At 42.1% G+C, this 22,625-nt stretch overlaps 1 protein-coding gene across 4 annotated transcripts in view; it reads right to left on the bottom strand.

Annotated features, from left to right (window-relative positions):
* Positions 1-19,016, bottom strand: part of MAOB (monoamine oxidase B) — a 57,759-nt gene extending 38,743 nt beyond the window's left edge. For 3 of the 4 annotated variants that reach the window (XM_051609097.1, XM_051609095.1, XM_051609099.1), the window contains exon 1: positions 18,935-19,016. In XM_051609097.1, coding sequence (XP_051465057.1) covers positions 18,935-19,001 — 67 coding nt within the window. In that variant the 5' untranslated portion in view covers positions 19,002-19,016. Of the gene's footprint in view, positions 1-18,642; positions 18,767-18,934 lie in introns of those variants that run through there. The other variant, XM_051609098.1, reaches the window with a different exon arrangement.
* Positions 19,017-22,625: the final 3,609 nt, after the last annotated feature.

The following is a 22,625-nucleotide window of genomic DNA, read 5'->3' as shown; positions in this document are numbered from 1 at the left end:
GTCATCTAGCCACGAAGAGAACTTGGGGCAGACAGCTTCTTGTTCTCAAACATCAGCACATCACCTTTCATAACTTTGACAAAAAAAGGAAGAAGTGAATTTATATTAGCACTGACCTAAATTTCAAAGGTCTTCCTGAAGCTTGTTGCAAGTATTTGCTTTCCAGCTCTGAATATTTTAAAGTATATTAGCAAAGTTGCCATATAGCCAGGTCACAGGTTTCCTGTACTGAAGAACAACACAGAATATGTGCTTGCATGTGGCAACAAGAAGAAAAAATATGGGTAAGTGTACCCCAAAAAATTGTTTCATTCCTCACCCGTTTTCTTCATACACTTTTATTTCTAAGTTCCAATTCTTGAAGCTTACACACCTTGAGAGGGAAGATCTCATTTTAGTTCTGATGCCAGAAATCCTTATAAATGCAGAGGAAAATACTAGCGTCAGTCCCAGCAGCGTGTCAAGCCACTATGGGAACGAAGGGAACTTGAAAGGGTGCCCAATATGGAGGGAATACAGCCTGCAACTGCTCAAGATCATGTCTACCTTTCACTTCATCACACAAACTGAGATTTGTATAAACTGAGGTTCTTGCTTTGGCCACGTGTGAGTGAATTTCTAATGGGATGACAAGAGGTACAATCTAGAGGGTTGCATCACCCTCTTGAACCAATACAATGTGTTGAATGAATTTCAGCACAGACCAGGCTAGAAGCCATGCTCATACATCATAATTTAGCTATCCTTTCTGGCTCTCTGCCTTGTCAATCAGTTTCCTTGTTATGTCCTAGTGCATGTAGTTTCTGAAAAGGAGTCATCCAAGCATAAGGCTGCCATGGAAGAAATGGCAAAAGCACTAGCAGGAAAAAACAGATGGCCAAAGCTAGCATGGCAGGACTGACTAGAAGTATAATGAAGAAAATGTAGTAGCCCTAGATAAAGAATATTAATGACAGATACTAAAGGTGCTACAGAACATCCAGGTCATCAACTTAGAGGCTTGGGAGCAAGAGAATTGGGTCCTGTTTCCAGCACTGCAGTGAATCTGCTGCACTGTGCTGGTTAAATCACTTCAACCCTTTGTTTCCCCACCTGTAAAACTGAGACAATGGTGTAGACCTATCTATCTAAAGGATTTTACATTTTCTGAAGAAAAGCAGCAATGTTTCCATTAATAGATCATACTGTCCTGCTTTTATTTCTAGCTTCATGGGCTTATTTATTTTGGGTTTTCACATAAGTGCTAATGAGAAAACCAGTAATGACACTGATAAAGGTCTTTCCATACTTCCTTATTGAGGAAATTACATTGCAAAAACATCTGGCTGGATGAGAGGCCTTGCCTATGCTCACTAATATTTGAGGATACTAAGGAAGAACAAAATACAGAATACAGAAAACAGTTACGGTATGCAAACATGGACCACCCCTTCAAACAACTTTTCTGAAGGAAAAATCGACAACAAAGTTCCTATATAAATAGAGTTTACAAATTAAAGGGAAAAAAAAAGTTGCTCTTCAAAACAAATAAATATTTCATCAGTTGGGAGAGGATCAATAGTAGTTTTTAAAAATTTACAGAATGAATACATATCTGAAGGCTGTTGTCACTGGGGGTTTCTGTTGGCTTATCATACCAACAGTTATTGACTAATCAATTAATAATATTCAATTACCAACACTGATTAAGCAATTTGAATATTTAAACATTTCAGCACAACTGGGAACAAAGGCAGTCTGCTTCCAAGAGCTGAACAGACAAAGAAGCTTTGAAAGGAGAGCTCTCTAGACTCAACTGAAACGCAGCCGTTTGACACTGGTCAGCCCAGATACTACCTCCTTGTCTCCTTATGCACCTTTCATCTGCCCTGTTGCACCTACCTACTAACTACTCCCTGCTATTTATTTTCAGATAGGTGGCACGTTTTTTTTTTTCCCTTCATACATTCACAGATGTAACAGTTTACTCTTTACTGATGCAAATGCAGAAAATCAAAACACTGTTGAGGGGAGGATCAGGCTCATTAATACCTTGCTGCCCCAAGTCCATCCTCCAGAAGATATTTCTGTAGGAGAATGAATGTGTTCTTGGTGTTTGACTCTATAGTGAAAGTTGCAGCCTACAGGCTTCCCAAACTAAGCACCACCTGACCACTTACTCCTTTTCAAGGGCTGGTGGTCCACACTCTTCTCTCACCTACATGAAACTTCTCTTCTGATCCAAAGTTTGCTGGAGAAATTATGCAGGTAGTTGCTGACAGAGGCAGGGAACACAGCCAACCTCTAGCTCCTCCTTTCCCTCATCACAAACGTGTAACTTGGGAAAAAGGTGGAAGAACTGAAGGCAGAGGCTCGGAAAGATCACATGGCACAGCAAAGGACCAGATTAGGTCTCATAGCATGCATAGTGCAGGTACCACATTGCAGTGCAACACTGACAGGCAGGAATGTTGCTGGTTTTGGTATCTCACAAATTCGGAATCACAGTAATGCCACATCACCCCATACCTGTTCCCTGGAGCTGGACTCAAGACCCCAAATGTGCTACTGGAATATTACTATTATAACAGCAAGAGGGCCGGATGGTGCAGAGGGAGCTTCGAGCTGAAGAGATACAAGGACAGATAAGCACCAGAAGCAGCAACGAAAACATATTAAAATGGAAATGAACACAAGCACATGAATATTGGGGCACGAGGTTGAGGTTTGCTTTCCTGAAACAAAGAACCGATGCAGGAAAGTCCTACAAACCCCAGCCACTTTTGTGGGCAAGAGTCAGAGTGGCCTCTCTGTGATTAACACACTAATTGTCACAAACAGGGCATGCACAAAGCCTGTGAAGCAAAACCTGAAAAAGAAAAAAAATCTATCATATGTGATGTAAGATCTTATATTAAGAAGTTTAACCCTTCACAAGTTTCACATTTCAGCATTGCCTCTGGCTGACCTCTCACTCTCTTGCAGATCACCGACAAAAGGCAGATCTTTAATATTGCCCCCATTCCTCACAGGTGAGGCAAACAGACACACTAAAATGTAAAGTTCATGCAAAAATGTGACTGGTGCTGCTGTTACTCCTATTTTGTAAACAACGTTTTGTCACCTGGTAGCACCTTCCCCTTCTCCCCAGGAGCATTTAAACAGGATCAGACCTGAATTGCAATAAAAGGGCTCAAACACTTGTGCCACCACTTCACAAAGGGTCCAGTAATCACATCCAGTTTCCATTGTAGTTCAGTTTTCTTCAAGTGGCAACAGGGACCCGTGTACTTATGGCAGAAAACATACAGTTAAGCAGCCTCACCTGCAGTTCTGCTCAGAGCATTGATAGGCAGATAATTAATGCAAACAACGAAGAAGCAATTATGGTAGGTCCTATCTGAATCCCCAGACTGAAAATATCATTGTGCTTAGAGGATGTTTAAACAGGCATGCCTCCATCCGTTACCACGGCAACATGGTACCCAGCTGCAGCCACTCAGAGATACCAGCAAGAGATTCCCTCCCCCAGAATTTTACAAGGCAAGCTCAAGCCATGAAAATCATTTCTCCATCATGCAGTACTATGCATGCACAAGGATCTTACTAAAATGCAAAAATCACAATAATTGTTCCATCTTCAGTTCCAACTTCCTACTTTCCTGTTTGACATCTCTGTACCTGGTAAACATCTTAAGATGCACCCTTTGATTAAACAACTTCATTATAACTTCACTACCTCTCTTCCTAACAGCTTTCTTATATTAAGAGAACAACTAATTCAATTTTTTAATTTTTTTTCTTTAAGAGAAAATTGTAGATTTCTGTGCCAGGGCAGAATCCAAATTTGCCTTTGGATTGACAACAAAACAACTCAAAGTAAGTAATAAAAAAAACGTATTTTAATGTTGTAACACCTGTTTGATTCTGCCTGGAATCAGCAAATGTACAGCAAAACCCTTTTAATTTAGCATTCCCACAAAAAATTTACTAGAAAGGACATGCATTTCTGATACTTCTCTAATTATACTTATACTTGTGTCTTCTTCCATTCAGTTATTTTTTTCATAGGAAACTTCTGTTATGCACCGGATAGCGACACAACCAATACACAACAGGAAGCCCATCAGCAAGATTTTACTTCTCTGTCAGGCTAAACCCAACTCCCTTGAAGTGTATAAGGAACAGAGTGAGTTACTTGAAGGTGGATAGATTATAAAGCTGTAAAAAGTTTACTTCTGAAGGCATTCCCATGGTTTCTGATTTATCTTCTCTATATTATTCACTACTTCACCATGTTCCCCCATGTTTATTATCTCCCTTCTAAGAACAAAAAAAATTTTCCTCTCACATTATTAAATAATTAAAATATTGAATTATTAACTAATGTAATTAAAATAATATACAAATTCTAAATTTAAATTAATGTGAGGGGCAAAGAAAGAGCCTCTAAGCCAAAGGCATTAATTTAACAGTTTCTAAAGAGGACTGTCAAAAATGTGTTTATTTTATAACCTTAAAAATTTCTCTCTCCAACTAAAACTGTAAGTTAAGCAAAAAGAACGGCTGCTTGTACTGTACTTACTTGCAAGCCTTACCTCAGAACTTACATGTCTCACAACTGGATCTCCTCAGTATTGTGAAATTTACTAATTTTTCTCTCTCCCCCTCTTTATTTATTTAACACCAAAATATGTTTACAAAGTACTGCCCAGGGGAGTTTTAACATCAGTAACAGATGCCAGACATTTGAGACTTGCATACAAACATCAGCTGTACACTTAGGTAAGAAACATCCAACACTTAAAAGACAGGGAGTTGATTTTTACCTCTATTGTGCCTTCACAATTTGTATATACATGTGTAAACAACTGTACAGTGGCTAGGTTAACAGCTGACCACGTCCTCTTTGACATCCTGTGTCTGAGCAGGGACCAACACCTGCTTTTCCCAGTGTATCTGCAGGTACAGCAGCTGCATGCCAAGTCATCCTCCAGCCAGCCAGCTGAGAGCTCAGGCATGTGTGCATGAGAAGTGGCTGCCATAACATATCGTGTAAATAAAGCCAAAACTAAGGAGTTTCTTGAGGACTTTTTCCTTGCTCTCAAACTGTTAGGACACAGCTAAATCTCTGTCTGCAGAGATGTCAAGTACCAGATGCTCCTTTACCCAGAGCCAGCGGGCAGAGCTGCCCAGAGCACCAGAACCTGAGCACCCCTGATGAGCTCCAGGGAAGCAAACAAACATAGCACAAGGCTCAACGCGAGGATCTGTTACAAAATGCATCTTGGAAATGGTAGAACAAGCACAATCCTCTGCCCTGGGATGAATGGAGAACTCGTGAGATGTAAAAAGGTTTCACACGACTGGGAGCAAGGAAAGGAAACATACCGTAATTGATTATATATAAACAAATAAGAGCTGAGTTCAGGGTCACTAAGGTAAATTAACTCAAGTGTATCTTAACATAAGTATTCAAAAATATCAGTCCAACCACTTCGTCCCTGGACATTTAACATCTTAAAGCTGTCATTTTTAGAAATCTCAATATTTATATTCTTGATCTTGAGTCTAAGTCTCATTTTGACCAGATGGGCTGGGAATTTATTTTTCTTAATGAAACTGAAGAATCCCACAAAAACTGTAAATCCTGGAGTAGCTGAAATGTTATGAAAAAACAGCAAATCTGTCAAAACCTACAAAAAGTTTCCAAGCTGGCATTGCTGTGGGATCACATCAGGAGCACAACTTCTCTCACTATAAGTTTTCTTCTGCACACAGTAACCCTAGCCTACCATGTCTGACTCTCCATTTCTCAGAAACACACACAAAATGCAGGCAGTAAATAAACTGAGTCTGACCAAAACTGCTGCCCTCTACCCAGTGAAACAAAAATCCACCTGTCTTAACACCACAGAACATTTGAGGAGAACCCCTTTATTAGTGGTTAGGAAAACTACAGCATTCGACTCAGGGTAATAGGAAGAAATAAAGAGGAATATGCCCCAAGCAGTTGAGGTAAATTTGAGGTGATGCAGAAAAAACACTCCTTTGGCCTGAACTAGCCTCTGGTTTAGTTCCTAGAATTAGATCAGTTAATGGAAGAATACCATATGCGGTTGTTTAGACTTAATTACTCCAAAGGACAATAAAAATCCTCCTTGTTTATACTCAGGGTTCTCCTACCTCCTTTTAAGAGATGTCCCAAAAACATCCTGCAAGTTCAGGGCCATTTGCCTGAGCCCACTTGCGTACGGCTGCAGTACTGCAGGGATGGAGGGCAGACCCGGAGGAAAGGCACATACTTATCTGCAGCTAAGCAGCCATTTTGCACCAGTGGGTTTTCTCCTTCAAATCTTCCACAGTTTCTTCATCGCATTACTGTGTTAGAAACTGCAATTTAATAGCATTGTTTTCACTCATGCTGACTGCTCTAATGAACACAATCAGATTACTGCTCTGCCACTGAGAGATTGAACCTGGCGCCAGTCACCTTTACCAGTGTCACTCATCATTACCCAGCTGAAATATTTTAACTGAAATACTGGCTTGAGACAATAATGCCTGTAAGGCATTATTAGTAAGGATCGTAAGCAAAATAAAAAACAAAACAACTAAAAAAAGCAAAATCAACATTGGCCCAGTGTCATGGTCTACTCCTCCGTGGACGCATGATGGTTCGTTTCAGCTGTGATCCTGAAGTGCAAAAATGAAATGGCAACAGGCCCAGGGAGTTATCAACACACAATGACTTTATTGGTCTTGCCTGTAAAGTGGCATGTGATAGAAAGGAAGAAAAATAGGAAAGATGAGGTAAAAAGGGGGTGGGGAAGAGGATAATAGCTACCACCACAGGTCCAAAGGCATGCCTATGGTCCCGAATCCAAAGGCGTTCCGCTGCTTCTTCTTCGATCGTCATGCTCTCTCGGTGGGGAAGATCTTCAAAGTTCAATTACTAAGGAACCATCTTTTATTCTGGGTAGCACACCTTGCTCCTCCTTGGACCCACCTACACTCCACCTCTGCCCCATGGAAATGTGCCAGTCTCCACCTGTCTGGAGTGAGGCTTCCACACATGCTCAGAGAGGAGAGTCTGATGCATGGCCAGATTTGGAGGAGGGTAGCTTCTTACCAGGAGGTGTGGTTTTGTATTACAATAACATTCTAATGAGCAAAGTTCAACTGAGGCTTCATCGGTGTTGGCACAGAAAGCACGATCCATCTTCCTCGACAGCAGTTCTTCACTTTGCTGCTCCAGTAGAATAGACCTGTACCAGGTATCGGGCAATGTCAGTACCTCAGTCTGTTCTCCATGGTTCCTGCATCTGATAATAGCCAGTTCAGCAAGCCACTGCAAACTCATGTGAAGGTGTTAGTCCAGATTTTGAGGTCTAGTCAGTGATGACAATGTTGAGACAATACCGATCTTCTGATTGACTCATACACCCAGGGTCTAGGTAAATTAGTTACATACATTTTTTGTAACTTTTCTCAAACTATTGAAAGGTGAAAGGATTTTGCTCTTTTGAAGAATACTATTCTTTTAGAAACTCAAGAGACATGCTGAGAATTGTAATGTGAAGATGACAACTGAGAGAGCTAAGAGAACACTGCCTGAAACTCGGTTCACATCAGGCTGGCACAGTGCTATAAAAAATGGTGAGCATGAAGAGTAGTCAGTTTTCCTACTTTGTTGCTTTCTAAGACCTCTGCAAGACAAGGTACACAGCACCCAAACTGCTCCAAGAGTTGTCTAGGTAACAATATTTCTGAAAAGCAAAGGGCTACAAGGGGTCTACAACATACTGCAACCTGACAATACCTTTTATTAACTTAGACCCTCATCTACATCCATATGCTTTCAGGGTGAAGGTAACCTTTTAACTTCTCTTATATGGGCCACCTTTACAAGGATACTTTAGATATCTAATTCGGTCTAATGGAAGAAAGATACAAAAAATATAGCTCATAATGTAAAAACATTGGGGTTGAGGGGTTGGGGTTCTGTAAATTGGCACTCTTGGTCTCAATGCCTTACCTTCACATGCTGAACAGTACAGTGAAGGTATCAAAGCAACTGTTTTGATGCAAATATTTTGACCATGGAGTGAGATACTCTCTCTTCCTAAGCTGTACCACTGTGCAGCAATGAATGCCATTAAAATTAATACCACTCACCAACAACACTAGAGAAGTTTAAAAAACAATAATAAAATTACAGTTTCAGAAACTCCAAGGAGAAAAAAAAAACCAAAAACATTATCAATCCGCCTATCTGCTTAAAATGTACAGTTACTTAAAATATTTGTGCAAAGCACATACCATTTCTGCCTAGGATAAGGCATTCATAAGCAAATACAATTTTTTTTCTGTTAGCATTTAATTGTCTAGCCAAGGTAATGAATTTTTCTGCCTGAGTGTTGGTTCTGTAACCTTGTCACTAAGGTCAGCATGAGCATCCCCACAAGTTAATATGACTTTATGTGAGCATAAACTCCAGTCTCAACTTTCGGTGATCTCTTCTCCCTACCACTGATCTCAGATGATTCACTTATGGTGCAGAGAACAGTGTTTATTAAGCAGAGTTCTTAAAACCAGCATCAAAAACATCCAGTCTACACTTGCCCCAGGCATTGCACCTTGTTAAGCAATGTAGAGCCCAGCCGATTGTGAGCAAGATGAGCAAAGTGGAGCTGCCTTAAGCTCAAGCCCTGCCAAGCATGGCATGAAAACAGCCTGTGAGTCTGGGTGGAAGCACAATGCCTTCAGTGCAGTAATGTCCAGGCTTGAGCACTGAAGCCACAGCTATTCTGCCCTTGCACAGGGCTTCCCTTAGTTTCCACTTTGTTTTTACACATGAAGTTTCCAAAAAAACTTTAGATTGATTAAACTGGGCACTCCAGCATTTCAAAGAATTAGTATTTCTAGTATCAATCAGTATTAACTCAGTATTCTGCTCATTTTATGAATTTGTTTTGTCTTACATATGGAGTGGTAATCCCACTCAATGCCCATGTCACCCTTCAAAAGGAAAAGTCACAATTCTGCTTCTAGGCTCCAAGCAGGTAAAAAAAACTCCAACACATTCTGCATGTCCTTTGTTATAGCTCCAGAATACACTGATGAGTTAAAGTAAATTCTATTATTAATATCATTATTATAATCAACTTAACTATTTAAATGTATAACAATAACAATAATATCCGTACTGCAGTATTATATCACACTTTCAATCCCAGGGCCTCCTTTGGCTTAGGTCATCCCTTTCTGCTAGTTGACCAATCCAGGCTGCCTCAAGACACAAGAGACAGAGAGAAGAAACAAAGGAGATAAGGAGTACCAGAAGACAAGGCAGCACTGCAGCAAACACACCATGGCATTGGAACAAAGCTTGGCACAGTGAGTTGGTTGAGGCACTATATGGGTAGTTTACTAAAAGCATCCTTTTAGGCATTAATACGATGAAGAAATATACAAACAAATAATACGCCAGCCAGATTTACTCTGAAGAAGTTTTGCCTTCCATACACAGCGGTGTGGGAAAAAAAACAGGCTCGGCTGCATTTGAAAAACTTTGCACAATTATGCAGCAGTTGCCTCAGAAGAGATATGCTTATCTAATTTGCTAAGTCTTTCCTGTTCTCAAGGAAATCATTCTTTTTTTTAGTCCCTTGAGAAGAGCAAATGCTAAAAATAATGATAAAATAGAAGACATGAACTTAAAAAATAAACAGATTATTATTCTCATATTTTGACATTAAAGAGTAACATGTAATTATCCATTTTTCTCAGTATCTGTTGACTCACAGGCAGCCCTCTAGATGAGGTCACTTCTCGTGGCAGCTAGCAAGGTCCCCAGCAGAGCCACCATGCCCTCATTCCATGGCTACCCATTTTGTTTCATGTTTTCCTTGATCTTCAGCTAACAGTCTTCACCCAGTTGCAACTAATAATTATAGTTTTATATCGAGCATATCTCAGTGTCAATTTCAAATATCTACTGAGCTGTGCCCTAGCGACTCTGGAAATTCTTAGTACCATCACAACACAGGTAGCCAAGTGCACACACGCATGCACACACAGGCTAGATTCTACTAGCTTGTAAAGCTCACAGGGATTTATGAACATTTTATCTGTATGAACAACTGAATAGTGAAGATGAACCTCACTCTTTCCGAGAATCCTATATAATCATTTTACATGCCAGCCAGCTCATTGCAGATATCCTAAAAAGACCACTTCATTTCTTGACAGCCAGTTCAGCATGAACCATTCCCTAGCTGAGATACCAAAGACTGAGAACATATACGTCATCCAGAGAAGCCCAAAAGGGAAACATCGAATAAGAAGGTTTTCAAGTTACAGAATCACAGAATATTTTTAGTTGGAAGGGACCTTAAAGCTCATCGAGTTCCAACTCCCATGCATGGGCAGGGACACCTTCCACTAGACCAGGCTGCCCCATCCTATCTGCCCTTGAACGCCTCCAGGGATGGAGCCCCCACAACATCTCTGGGCAGCCTGTTCCAGTGTCCCACCACCATTACACTGAAGAATTTCCACCTGGTCTCTGACCTAAATCTCTCTTCTTTCAGCTTAAAACCATTAACCCTCATCCTCCCACTGCAAGCTCCTGTAAAAAGACCCTCCCCAGTTTTTCTGTAGGCCCCTTCAGGTACTGGAAGGCCACTGTGAGGTCCTCCCAGAGCCTTCTCTTCTTCAGGCTGAACAACCCCAACTCCCTCACCCTGTCCTCATCAGAGAGGTGCTCCAGGCCTTGGATCATTTTCATGGCCCTTCTCTGGAGACATTCCAACAGGTCCACATCTTCCTTGTGTTGAGGGCACCAAAGCTGGAGGCAGTATTCTAGGTGAGGTCTCACCAGGGCAGAGTAGAGAGGCAGAATCATCTCCCTGGCCCTGCTGGCCACACTTCTTTTGATATAGCCCAGGATGGAGTTGGACTTCTGAGCTGCAACTGCACATTGGTGCCTCACGTCCAGCTTTTGATCCACTTGTACCCCCAGGTCTTTTTCAACAGGGCTGCTCTCACGTGTGACCTCCCCCAGCCTGTATTCATATCTTGGGTTACCTTGGCCCAGGTGTAGGACCCTGCACTTGGCCTTGTTGAACCTCATGAGGTTCACCTGGGCTCACTGCTCCTGCTTGTCCAGGTCCCTCTGGATGGCATCCCGTCCCTCTGGCATATCGACCGCACCACCCAGCTTGGTGTCACCAGCAAACTTGCTGGGGGTGCTCTCAGTGCCACTGTCAATATCATTAATGAAGATATTAAACAGCACTGGGCCCAGAACTGACCCCTGAGGGACACCACTTGTCACTGTTTTCCATCTGGACTTAAAGCTGTTGACCACCACCCTCTGGACGCGACCATCCAGCCAGTTCCTTATCCACTGAACAGTCCACCCATCAAACCCATATCTCTCCAATTTAGTGAGAAGGATGTTGTGGGGGACCGTCTCAAAGGCCTTGTAGAAGTCCAGATAGATGACATCCACTGCTTTTCCCTAGTTGACTGTCTTCCCTTCATTTCTAAGTGCAGGTCAAACAGGTTTATAAAACAAACAGCTCATGAAAACATCTGTGTTATGAAAGAAAAAATGCTACCATTAGATTAGATGCAATCAATCTGTGGGGAAAAAAAATGTGAAGGAAGCACAGAGGAAAAGAGAAGTATCTCAGGTGTAAAGTAAAAGAATTTATACTTTTTTCTTTCCTCATTTGTGCTCAGTATTCCACAGAATTCACTGATTCAGCCTCTGGTCAAGAGGGTCTAATGAACCACAGCCAGACTCTTCAGTATTAAGCCAGTATTAAAAAATACTGCATCTATGATATATTTTACCATACACACCAGTTACCAGAAGTAGCTCACAAGGTCTTAAACTTTCTAGACTGGACTACCCTTTCTTCCAGGGACAGTCTGCACATTTTGTTTCCCCCAGCCTATCCTCTGCCTTCTCTTCTAAGCAAGCACCCACAGACTCCCTAAAACAACCCTGATGCCCATCATTTCCTTCAGCAGTTCCCTGCTCTCCATCCATAGCTGCTAATGCGCCTGATGCCATCAAGAGCCCTTCCCTCCTAACATGAAGTCACTGCAGCTGAGTCCTGTGGGGCTGTGGGTAGGGCGGGGTCAGGAGCCCCACATATTTGCTAGGTAATGAGGGACATCTTCCTGGCAGTGGGGGCAGCATGAAGAAGGACAGGCAAGAGAAGAAGAGATGGGGGAGAAGAAAAAGATAGGTTGAATTCCCAAGGGCAGCTTTGTCCCTGAAAACATTTCACTCTCTCCTTAGAAGCAAGCCTGCTCTTCCTACAAATAATAGTATTGCTGTTTCTTAACTAAGTCAATGCAACTCCATTGTGGCTTGACAGGCACTTTCCAGCATCTCGTTTTTGCTAACTTACCCAGAACACAGGATCTCCACAACTGAGATACTGATGCCCATTCCTCTTTCTGTTCCCTTACAGAACTTCAGCCCCAAATATTGGTCATGATAACTGTTTCTGGAGCAAAAACACTTAACGAACATCACACTCACATTACTTTTAAGCAAGCTGTTTGAACAGAAAACTGACAAGACAGAAAAGGTTGCACAAAATACAAAAGCACAGATGGGTTATTTAAAAGACTACTAGACAGCCATGGCTTAAATGCCAATGTACTGCAGTGCACTCTCATTAACCACTAAAATCAGAAAAAAATATCTTTAAACAAAGATCATACAACATTACAACATTCTAAACCTTAGACACAAATCAGTCTGTAAGGAAATAAAAGTAGTCAATTAGATGAATGATCACATTTTGACAAACAAGGCAGCAAAAAAACTTTAATATATGAGATACATTTACAAGAATGAAATAGGTTATCAGCCCAGAAGGAAAACCATGTTAAGTTAAAAAATGGCTATAAAAAATTTAAAAGGTTGAAACCGTAATGAGACGAATGCAATTTCCTCAAGAAATCAAAGCCCAGATGAGTGATGGCTGATTTCAGAAACCTAACTGAGAGCTTTGTAAGTGAATCAAGACAGGTTCTCTGTAAAGGAAAACCAAAGGAAGGTCTTCAGTCCACTGTGGCATTGCTCAGCAAACTTTTATAACTACAGTAAACTTTACTGTTGTATCAGTGTACCCTGTGAAGAAGCTGTTACAGAACTGAGACAAAACACAAAGGCAAGCTACTCTGGGAAGGGGCAGTGGGGCAATATGGCTTTTTATCTTTAAGTAACAGAACTACTTAACTACAGCTGTCAGTTGTGCTATAGAGAAGGAAACTGCCAGTGGGAAGGATGCCAAAATCACTCAGATTGTTTACACACAGAATAGTAACTTCTGAAGAAGTCTCCATTAACTAAATTATGCATAAGACCAAATTCATTGTCACTAGCTGCTGTGTATGATATGTAAACATAGAGCAAATTCTCTGCTGGTTTATGATCTTACCAGCAGCTCTGGAAGTTTACCTCTGGGACTACCAGGGCTGTGGAAGCCTGCATTGCTGAGGCACCTACTCAAGCAGTACAAATATGCCTACTTAGTTTCTGCCACAGCTACCCACCTTCTGATAAGACTACCCTCCACTCACTCACTAGCTATCCTTCACTCTTTGCATACTCTTGAGGTCATGTTAGACAGCTAGAACACCCCTAGGATGGAGCTAGAACAGTGGACTGGTCCTCAAAGCCTCTGGGACTGAGGCAACAGCATCTGACCCAGACTCATACCACTGTGGTAACTGACCTCTTGCTGTTTTTGCTGGAGACCTGACACTATGGTCAGTCTGTAACAGGAGGGGAAGCATGCTCAATCATGCGCCTTTAAAATTACTCCTGCCCTTGATGTGCCCTCTTCATGGAAGAAGAAAACAAAACTGAAATGCTTGCTTTTCATGTTACTACCTTTAACCTGTAAAACTAAAAGTAGCCCCAAAAAAGCAAGTTTGCAGTTTCTACATTAGCAAAAAGTGCAGAACAGCAGGTGATCTGCAGTTGTATCCTGAATACCCAGTATTCATGCTATAGAGCATGAAATGAGCTTTATTTCAGACTAGCTCTCCTATGGTCTTACAGGCTGAACATCCCCCATTAGGCATTAGCATTCAAAAGGTGAGTTCCTAGAGTGTATCCTCCCACTGGCTCTCATGCATAAAGGAATCCAATGCACATGTCCTGAGCCTGCTCTGTGGAGCACTGTAAAGCAGTAAGCAAGGTCAACCAGGAGATGTGCTCAGGGTACCCACCTGATCCAAACCAATACACTAATGCAAATGAATAACTATCACCACCCCTAGTGTGATTAGGTTCTAGTTGAGTGCTAGACTGGACTCCGACAAACCTAATAAGCTAAAAAAGCACCATTGCAAGGGGATGTCCAAGTAAACAATGGACTGAACTTTCCTACCAAGAACTTCAAGCTTCTCCTGTGTCTAGTCTTGTTTGTCAAAAAATTAGCAATTCAGCAGTACGGATAATAAAATCTGGTAAACTTTGCAGTTCATAACTAACATCAACTGCTACATATACTTCTGTGAAGACAGGCTGACAGAGTTGGGGCTGTTAAGCCTGGAGAACAGAAAGCTCCAGGGAGACCTTATAGAGGTGTTCCACTACCTGAAGGAGCTACAGGAAAGCTGGAGAGAGACTTTTTACAAGGGCATGTAGTGAGACACCAAGAGGTAATGGATCAAAACTGGAAGAAGACAGATTTAGGTTAGACATTAGGAGGAAATTCTTTAGTATGAGGGTGGTGAGACACTGGAACAGGTTGCCCAGGGAAGTTGTGGAAGCCCACTCCCTGGAAGTGTTCAAGGCCAGGCTGGATGGGGCTTGGAGCAACCTGGTCTAGTGAGAGGTGTTCCTGCCATGCAGGGGGGTTGGAACTAAATGATCCTTAATGTCCCTTCCAACTCAACCCATTCTGGGATTCTATAATATACACTTAGATCCTCCGTAATATACTTTCATAATAGCCTCCCAGGAATCCCTTGCACAAAATTTTGCCATCCTAACTTATTTTTTTTGCCTCTTCCAGGGTGGTTATCACATTTTGCTGAACAGACTGAATGAACTTTCCTTAATACTACCCTTTCATAATGGTTTTATAAGCTAATGAAAAAGCTTTCCTTAATGATGCCTTGCTTTGAGCCTTGGGAGATGAGATGGCTCCTGCAGGTAGAACAGAAAGCTTCTTATCAAATGAAGTTTCAGACCAATTAGGACAAATCAGTCAGTGACTTACAATGCTGTCCCTGCTGCCTAGGCTACCAAACTATCTCACAACATAATGCAGCTTTCTATTTTGTTTACTGTGTATTGCAAACATTTTTGTGAAAAATCTAGAAGTAGAATGGCAGGATCCACCTAATTGCTTCATTTTCCTTTGCAGTAGCTACGAGAGTCATTGAGTCCAAAAGGAAGAACCCCCCTGATGGCAGATACAGAGATGGACAATTGAAAATGTGAACAAAGAGCTTCATCATGTCATCTGATAGGGAAATGTCCTGGACTCCCTTTGCCTGAGCCCATCCTGGCGAGGGTGGTATCCCTCAGAGAGTTACAGTCGTGCTACAGTTGGGGCCCATTCCATTTCATCATGCACAGCTATTTCATCCATGCCCACATTTTGGCTTGTTTGGGGTTTTTTCTGCTCCAAATAGGCATCTAGTATAGGACTGCTAGATTTGTAATGTTCTCCAAAAAATACTGTCCCATTTGGCAAGCTATCTTTTCAAATGAGGAATATTATGACACTGCAAATTAGTACCAGGGAGCAAAAATTTAATATTAGTAAGTAAGTAGTGGAGGTTATGCATATCTTGTATACTTATAACACATCCCAGATTTGTTTTGAAAAAAGACTTTGCCCTCCACCTCAGTCTATTTTTAAAAGATGGAATATCTTTAGATAATAGCCCCCAAAACATCTAACCTGATTGAGTTTTTTTAAGTAATTTGAAACTGGCTTACAGCTTTTGTTGTTTTAGTCACTGTATTGGAATTATCCGAAATGTTCAGAGAAGCTACAGATCATTTTTTTAGACTTGAAAGAAACGAATTTTGAATAGATTTTCACTACTTAACACTTAGATGAGTCAATTCTTTAGTTTTAGTCTTTGCTTTTCAACAAAGCTGTAGTAAAGGACATGGAAAATGATTCAGCAAAAGAAGTAGGATCTTCAGATAAAACATCAGCCCCCTCAGAAAACAGTGACTGCCCTTCTATTCTATTGTCAGATTTTTTACTCTCTAAATTTTAGACTCTACTAATTAAATCTGGATAAAAGATGGGCAAAACTGCTGTCAAAGAGGGTCAGAGCACTGCAGATGGACAGCTTTTATTAACCTAAATAACGAAACAGAAAAGAGAGAGCTGAATGGCACCTCTGCAACATGCTTATTTGTATTCTCTCATCAGCACAGCAACTCTTTCTTTCTTCTGTGATTACCTTGCTTTGCCTATGGCTGTAGCTGCTAACTCAAGCACAATTACTCTGAAGGTTACTAGAGCATTCCACTATTCTACATGCCTTCCTTACCCAAAGGCAGTAACAGGGAAGTCCCAGTTGGCTGCACCTCAGGCCGGCTCAGAAACAGCAACTTTCTGAAGGAATGCACATCGAATCTGAAGCAGTAACAAACCTGGTCTCCTAGGAGCAACCCATTTTAATAATCATATACTTCATTCTCCAGTGGACAGGAGAAGAGATGTCTGCAGCAGTCTGGCATGAAAGCAGGAGTTTCCAATCGGAGCAAGAAGATATAAAACCATAGTTACATCACCTCACTGCAAGGCAATGATTTCCAGAGAAGGGTGCACGCAGAAGGCAGAGGTGAAACAGCAATGGCACATAGTAGCTAATGAAAAGTGACTGAAGAGAGATGCTTAGTCATTAGTAATTTTTGTGCATGTGTATTGTTCCAGCCTCAGTGTGAGGACAGGAAAAAAGTTGCTACAGCGTGAAACCAGACTGCTTTGGTGAAGAGCTGGTGTAAAAGGAAGTAAACAGAAAACTGGTTCTTTACACCCCATGCCCTGTTTCCCCACCACCACTTGCTGCTGTCTGCTGGAAACAGAGAGTGAAGCACACCATTTAATATGACAGAGCACTGCTTCTCTGTTCCAACTGCTCTGTCAGACAAACACATGTAGACTGTGCAGGTGTGCCATGAAAATATTCCCATGGTAACCATGAAAACCAAGGGTATGTTAAAAGCTAACTCCCTCCAACTCATTCAACAAAGGGAACCTGTAGCACTGCTGCTGTACAAAAACACATCACTGGAAACATTTTAGTTTAGAAGGCATTAATAGATAGTTATCACTGGTTAATTTTCTGTAATCTACTTTCACTGTGAAACACAGTGTAAATTAAAAATTAGCCATAACGCTGTGTTCAGAATCAACTGTGCTTTACAGAAAAGTGATGGTTAATTTTTGCTACTTGCATAGACATACTCAAAGCATTCAATAACTATTCAGCAGTTTGTCATCGGAGAATTAGCCTTAGGAAATAAGGCAAATGATTTTTTCATTTTTTTGTGCATCATTCAAATTGCATGTTGCATGCCTTAATATAATGGTTAAACAGACAACTAGAATTACATATAAATAAATACTGGAAATAATTAAAAAAAATAATAAAGTAACATGTTTTTATCACACCTCGAGTCATTTGTTTGCAGTTTGGCAAGAGATACTACTTGGATCTGCAGACGTATGCATGCTCATTATGCATTGAGGAGATTAACACACAGCACAGGAGCTATCCCACTGCGTTACCTCCCAACACTAACAGGCCAAAAGCAACTGTTTGATACGTCAAAAGGCACAAGAAAAATAAAAATAACGACTGCACACCTATAAATTATTTGCCACATAAATCCCAGAACAAATGCACAACAGAGAGACTGACTCCAGGCAGGCACAGAGCTCTTCCAGGCAGGGTTGGGTTAGAAGCAGCAGATGGCCCCTCAGTGCAAGAAGGCTTCCAGGCCTGCTGCCCGCTTCTGCCAGCTGGCTCACACTCTCAGACCCATCACACCTGTGCTGAACGAGGAACTAGAACCTTGCTAAACGATCCAGCTGATTCAAGGTGTTTTTCCTCTGTGCTTCCACTTGCTCTAAGCAGAGGACACCCTGAGATTTAAACAACTAATGGGTGATAGAAGGCCTCTGTGTAACACCCCTGGGCTCAAGAGCAGAGGATACAGAGCGCCTGCAGCCTCGCCCGCCCAAAACTTCCAAGGGTTCTGGTGAGAATTACGGACGTTCAGGGGATGCTGAGGCTGGACAGTGGAAGAACAAGAAAAATATAATGACGACTGTAATAATACCACGGTAAAATCGAAAAGACTAAAAACAAAATAAAGACAGGAAAACAAAAAATAGCAAAATAAAAGAGTTAAATAGAAAAAAAAAAAAAAAAAAGGAAAGAAAAGCAAGCACTGCCTGCACCGTGTGGCATTCCGCCAGAACGGCGGGGAGGGCACTTCCCCGAGCTGGCACGGCGGGCAGGCCGGCGGCGGTGCCGAGCCCTCCCGGACGGCAGCGGCCGAGCAGGCTGCGCCCCGGCTGCTGCCACCGCCCGCGCCCGGCGCCTCAGCGGCCGGCAGCACCCGCCGCGCCCCGGACCCACCTGAGATGCCGCCCCCAACCACGACCACATCGCATCTCTCCGCCATGGCGCTGGCCCCGCACCCGCCGCTCAGCTCGCTCGCTCCCCCGGCGCCGCAAGCCCGGCTCTGGCGTCCCCCGGGCGGACCCGGTCCCACCCGGTCCCGCCCCGTCCCGCCGCTCAGCGCCGCCTCCCGCCGCCCCCAGCCCCGCCGAGGCTGGCGCGACCCGCCCCGCTCAGCGAGGCGGGGAGGAGGGGTCGCTGAGCCCGCAGCGGGTGGCTGACACCTGCCCGACACACCCACCCCGCTCACCCGCAGCGGGAGCCGAGGGTGTTGCTGTTTTCTCTCCTGCCTCTCCGAGGGTCTGGGGAGAGGGCATGGCCTCGGATGAGGAGCACAGCCCGGCTCGGCTCGCTTGCCCTCTGCTCCCCGGAGGCCGTGGAAGTGTTGGAGTGTACTTCTGCACCCTCCGCAGCCGCCCCAGGACTGCCGAAGGGCACCTGTGGCTACCAAGGCTGGTGGTGCGGGCTCCCGAAGACCATTTGGGGCTTTCCTTGAGAGCACCTCAAAATGAGCAGCACTTTGTGCTCACCGGTTTGTGCTGTGCGACAGTGTCATGCATCAGTGCCCCTCCAGATCAGCTTCCACACTGGGAATGGTCTGCTGGGACCTCCAGGAGACTCACCTGCAGGTAAAAGGACTGGCAAAAGCAACAGTGTTACCAAATACGTCTGAGGCCTTTGGGCTGGTGCCCTACATGCCCAGCAGGGTTTCCATTGCTCAGGTTTCTGCTTTACCGTTAAGGTGGCTCCATAAGAGCTGCCTTTAAGGACAGGTTGTACGAAGCATGCACACATGTTTGTTCACATGTATCTGAACAGATTACGTCCAGCAATCATGACAGTCACATCTGAATTTCCACACTCAGCCGGCTCAAGGCAGGATCTACCCAGCTCCAAGACTCCTCTGAGCCAGACACTTGTTCAGTCTGTGTCATTCCCCATTTACTGGAGAAACAGGCTATGAGAATCTGAGCAGCATTCCCTGTCCCTCTTCTGTCATACCTCTAGTGACAGTTTATGGTGTACGGAGACAGGGGCACCTGTGATGGGAGGCACAAATATTGAACACAGCAGGTCTAGCCCTTCCTTTTTAGGGAGAATGGGAGGGAAGAAAATGTAGGATTCAGCCTCTAGGAGGAAGGCCTCCCCCGAAAATCTGACAAGCTAGTGAACTGAACCTCATTATTTCAGTGTAAGGGGAAATTTGGGTTAAAGGAAAAAAAAAAAATCCAAAACCTAGGGAAAGAGCAATACATATCTGAAACTCGTTTACCACAGCTTCAAGTATGGAACTTTTGAACCTGATGTTTTTATTATTTTATGGCTACTAGATTAATAATTGCATTGGTCATACCCAGAAAACACATGCAGCACTTACCTTTCATGGGAATGCAATTCCTCTGTGACCATGAGTATTTTCTCTTTTGGCTGGGAAAAGGCATGCCAGAGATGCAAGGGATGCCAGAGTGCTAGAAACTGAGCCATCGTCTGGAGAACCAGGTTACCTCTTAGAATATACCAGGAAATTCAGTGCAAGACAAGGGACATGTGGTACTGATTCTTTTTCTAATCTTAGTAGAATGCTATGTTTATATTTCTGAAGGTCAAGCTGGTTGCTGGGAAGAGGAGAGATATGGGTAGATAAGGGGAGAAGAAAAATTAGTATAAGAGGGAGAGGAGAGGAGAGGAGAGGACAACAGTGGCCGTAATGTATTTGCCTTGTCTGTGCACCATTTTTTTTGCTCACTTTTGATTTTATGAATGTGAGAAATCAACTGATATACTTCAGAACTTGAACTGGATTTCTTTCTGAGGATGCTAGTCCTAAGAAGCAGTAATTAGCTAGTACATGTATTCCTTTTGTTGGGGTCAGCAGTAAGTTGCATTGCCATACTCATTATGTTTCACGTCTGGGGTATGTTATTGTATATGAGATTTAGGTCATGTATACCATAACTGTGATTCGATGCTGTATTGTATATGAAATTTTGGGTAATGAGTATTGTAGCTGAAGTTAGGTGCTGTATCTGGAACTGCAGTTCCAGATAATTTTAGACATTTGATTCTATTTTGCACTGGTCAAGTCTGCTTCGACCAAATTGATCTTTTGCTTTTAAAATTATGAAAAAAAATGTGGAAATTATTTATTGTTCCTTACCCCATTTTTCTCTGTTGCTCTCATTCATTATCTGAGATCTATCCTCTAGATGTTTGCCTAGCTGCTTGCATACCCTTTTTGTGTACTTTTAGATTTGATGTCTTCCTTGCCATCTATGTATCAACTTCTTATAAAAGAAAGCAGTCTAAGGAGACTATCTACATTTTTACTTTTATTATTGCATTTCTACCTAGAAGATATGTGAAGACAAGAACCTTTGCCTCATTAACAGTGTCATAAATATCTCCTTTGCAAAACAGTATTTCTGAGTGATACTCGCTCTCCCTGGAGTAGTGCTACATGATTTATTATTTACAGGGAGAAATTCCTTATATTTGAGAGAAGTGGTTAATGGAGGAGAGGTCTCTCTGACAAAGTTATTGGGAGACTAATGAGGCTGAATTAACAGAATGTGCCAATTTTTAATCTCTGTTCAGATGTACATATTCTTACTCTAATTAAAAGAATCTGTCTGATTCAAGGATGGCTAAATTGAAATCCACGACCCCATCATTTTGAGAGACACAAAATTATGAAATGGCTGTCAGGAACAGTAGTTGTAAAGATTATTTCCAACCCCATATGAAACACTAAAATGTTGAGGAGGCTATTAGAATAGTAGAAGTGGGTCATTTTATTTGGGCTACTGGCAAAGGTAGCTATAGTTACATCTTAAAAATCTACTGCCAAGTGCCACAGATTTGTGGAGTCCACAGTATGTAACACTTATTCTGCAGATTTCTCTGGTCCCTATGCTCCTCCTGTGGCTCTAAGGAATAATAAATAATTTAATTTTTTTAAATGTCAGTATTTGAAACAGAAGGCTGTATTGCCTGCTGTTGAGGGTATGTGATGCGTGCCCTAGTGCCACATGAAGTTTCATGGCAGTGTTGGAGGGAACAAAGCCCTCAAAGGGCTGCTGTTGAGATTCAATATGGTGAACATCTGTGTCATTAAATCTGGTTTTCTGTGATAATGGGTACATTATATAATTCTTCTCATTAATTAATCTAGCTTTGTCTAGAGCAGGCCAAAAGCTCTTTCCAAGTCAGGTTGGTAGTTTTTTCCACTTGCCCACAATAAAGTCTGCTTCAAAGATTAATCTTTTTCATCTCAGTAGCTTCTGCTTAAAAAATATTTACACCATGGTGCATTTAAACAGATACCATATTCCTTTTTCTGCTTTTCTGTCTGCAATGTTGATTCTTGTCAAGACTTTAGTATCCTCACCCCTGTCTCAGTCCAAAAATATCTATCTTCAACAGGTGCAACCAGAACAACCAGAATGGTATACATATTCCTAATAAAGCCTCTTTGATGGCATAAAGATTTATTTACCCTTTTCTTTCTTTTGTTTTTTTGTGTTTTTTTTTTTTTTGTCTGGAATCCTTTCTTTTAATCATATTAGGCTTCTGTTTCTGGTTTTTATGGCCCCATTACTCCTCTCATCCCATGTGGTTCTAGCTAATTAAACAGATTAAGAGATTTCTGACTAGATTTTAGACCATTATCCTTTGAATGCAGAGTGGTAAAAGCAAAGCAAACTTTCTGAGAAAATAAAGCAAGTGAGAGCCTCCACCTTTTCTTACTGTGGAAAAGAACTCATCTTAGAGGAAGTATATTGTTTTCATACATTTTATTAGGCACTTAGATACTGTGGCAATGAGGTAGCATAAATAGATACACTGTCTGGTAGAAGATGTTCTTACAGCCCTGGACTAAATGTTGAGAAATTAGTGGAAAGTTGATGGAGTAGGGGTCAAAGCCAAAGATTTCCAAATTT

This window comes from Apus apus, chromosome 1 (assembly GCF_020740795.1).
Source record: "Apus apus isolate bApuApu2 chromosome 1, bApuApu2.pri.cur, whole genome shotgun sequence".
NCBI classification, from domain to species: domain Eukaryota; kingdom Metazoa; phylum Chordata; class Aves; order Apodiformes; family Apodidae; genus Apus; species Apus apus.
The sequence above is the reverse complement of the archived record's forward strand: the minus strand, read 5'-3'. Positions and strand labels throughout refer to the sequence as shown.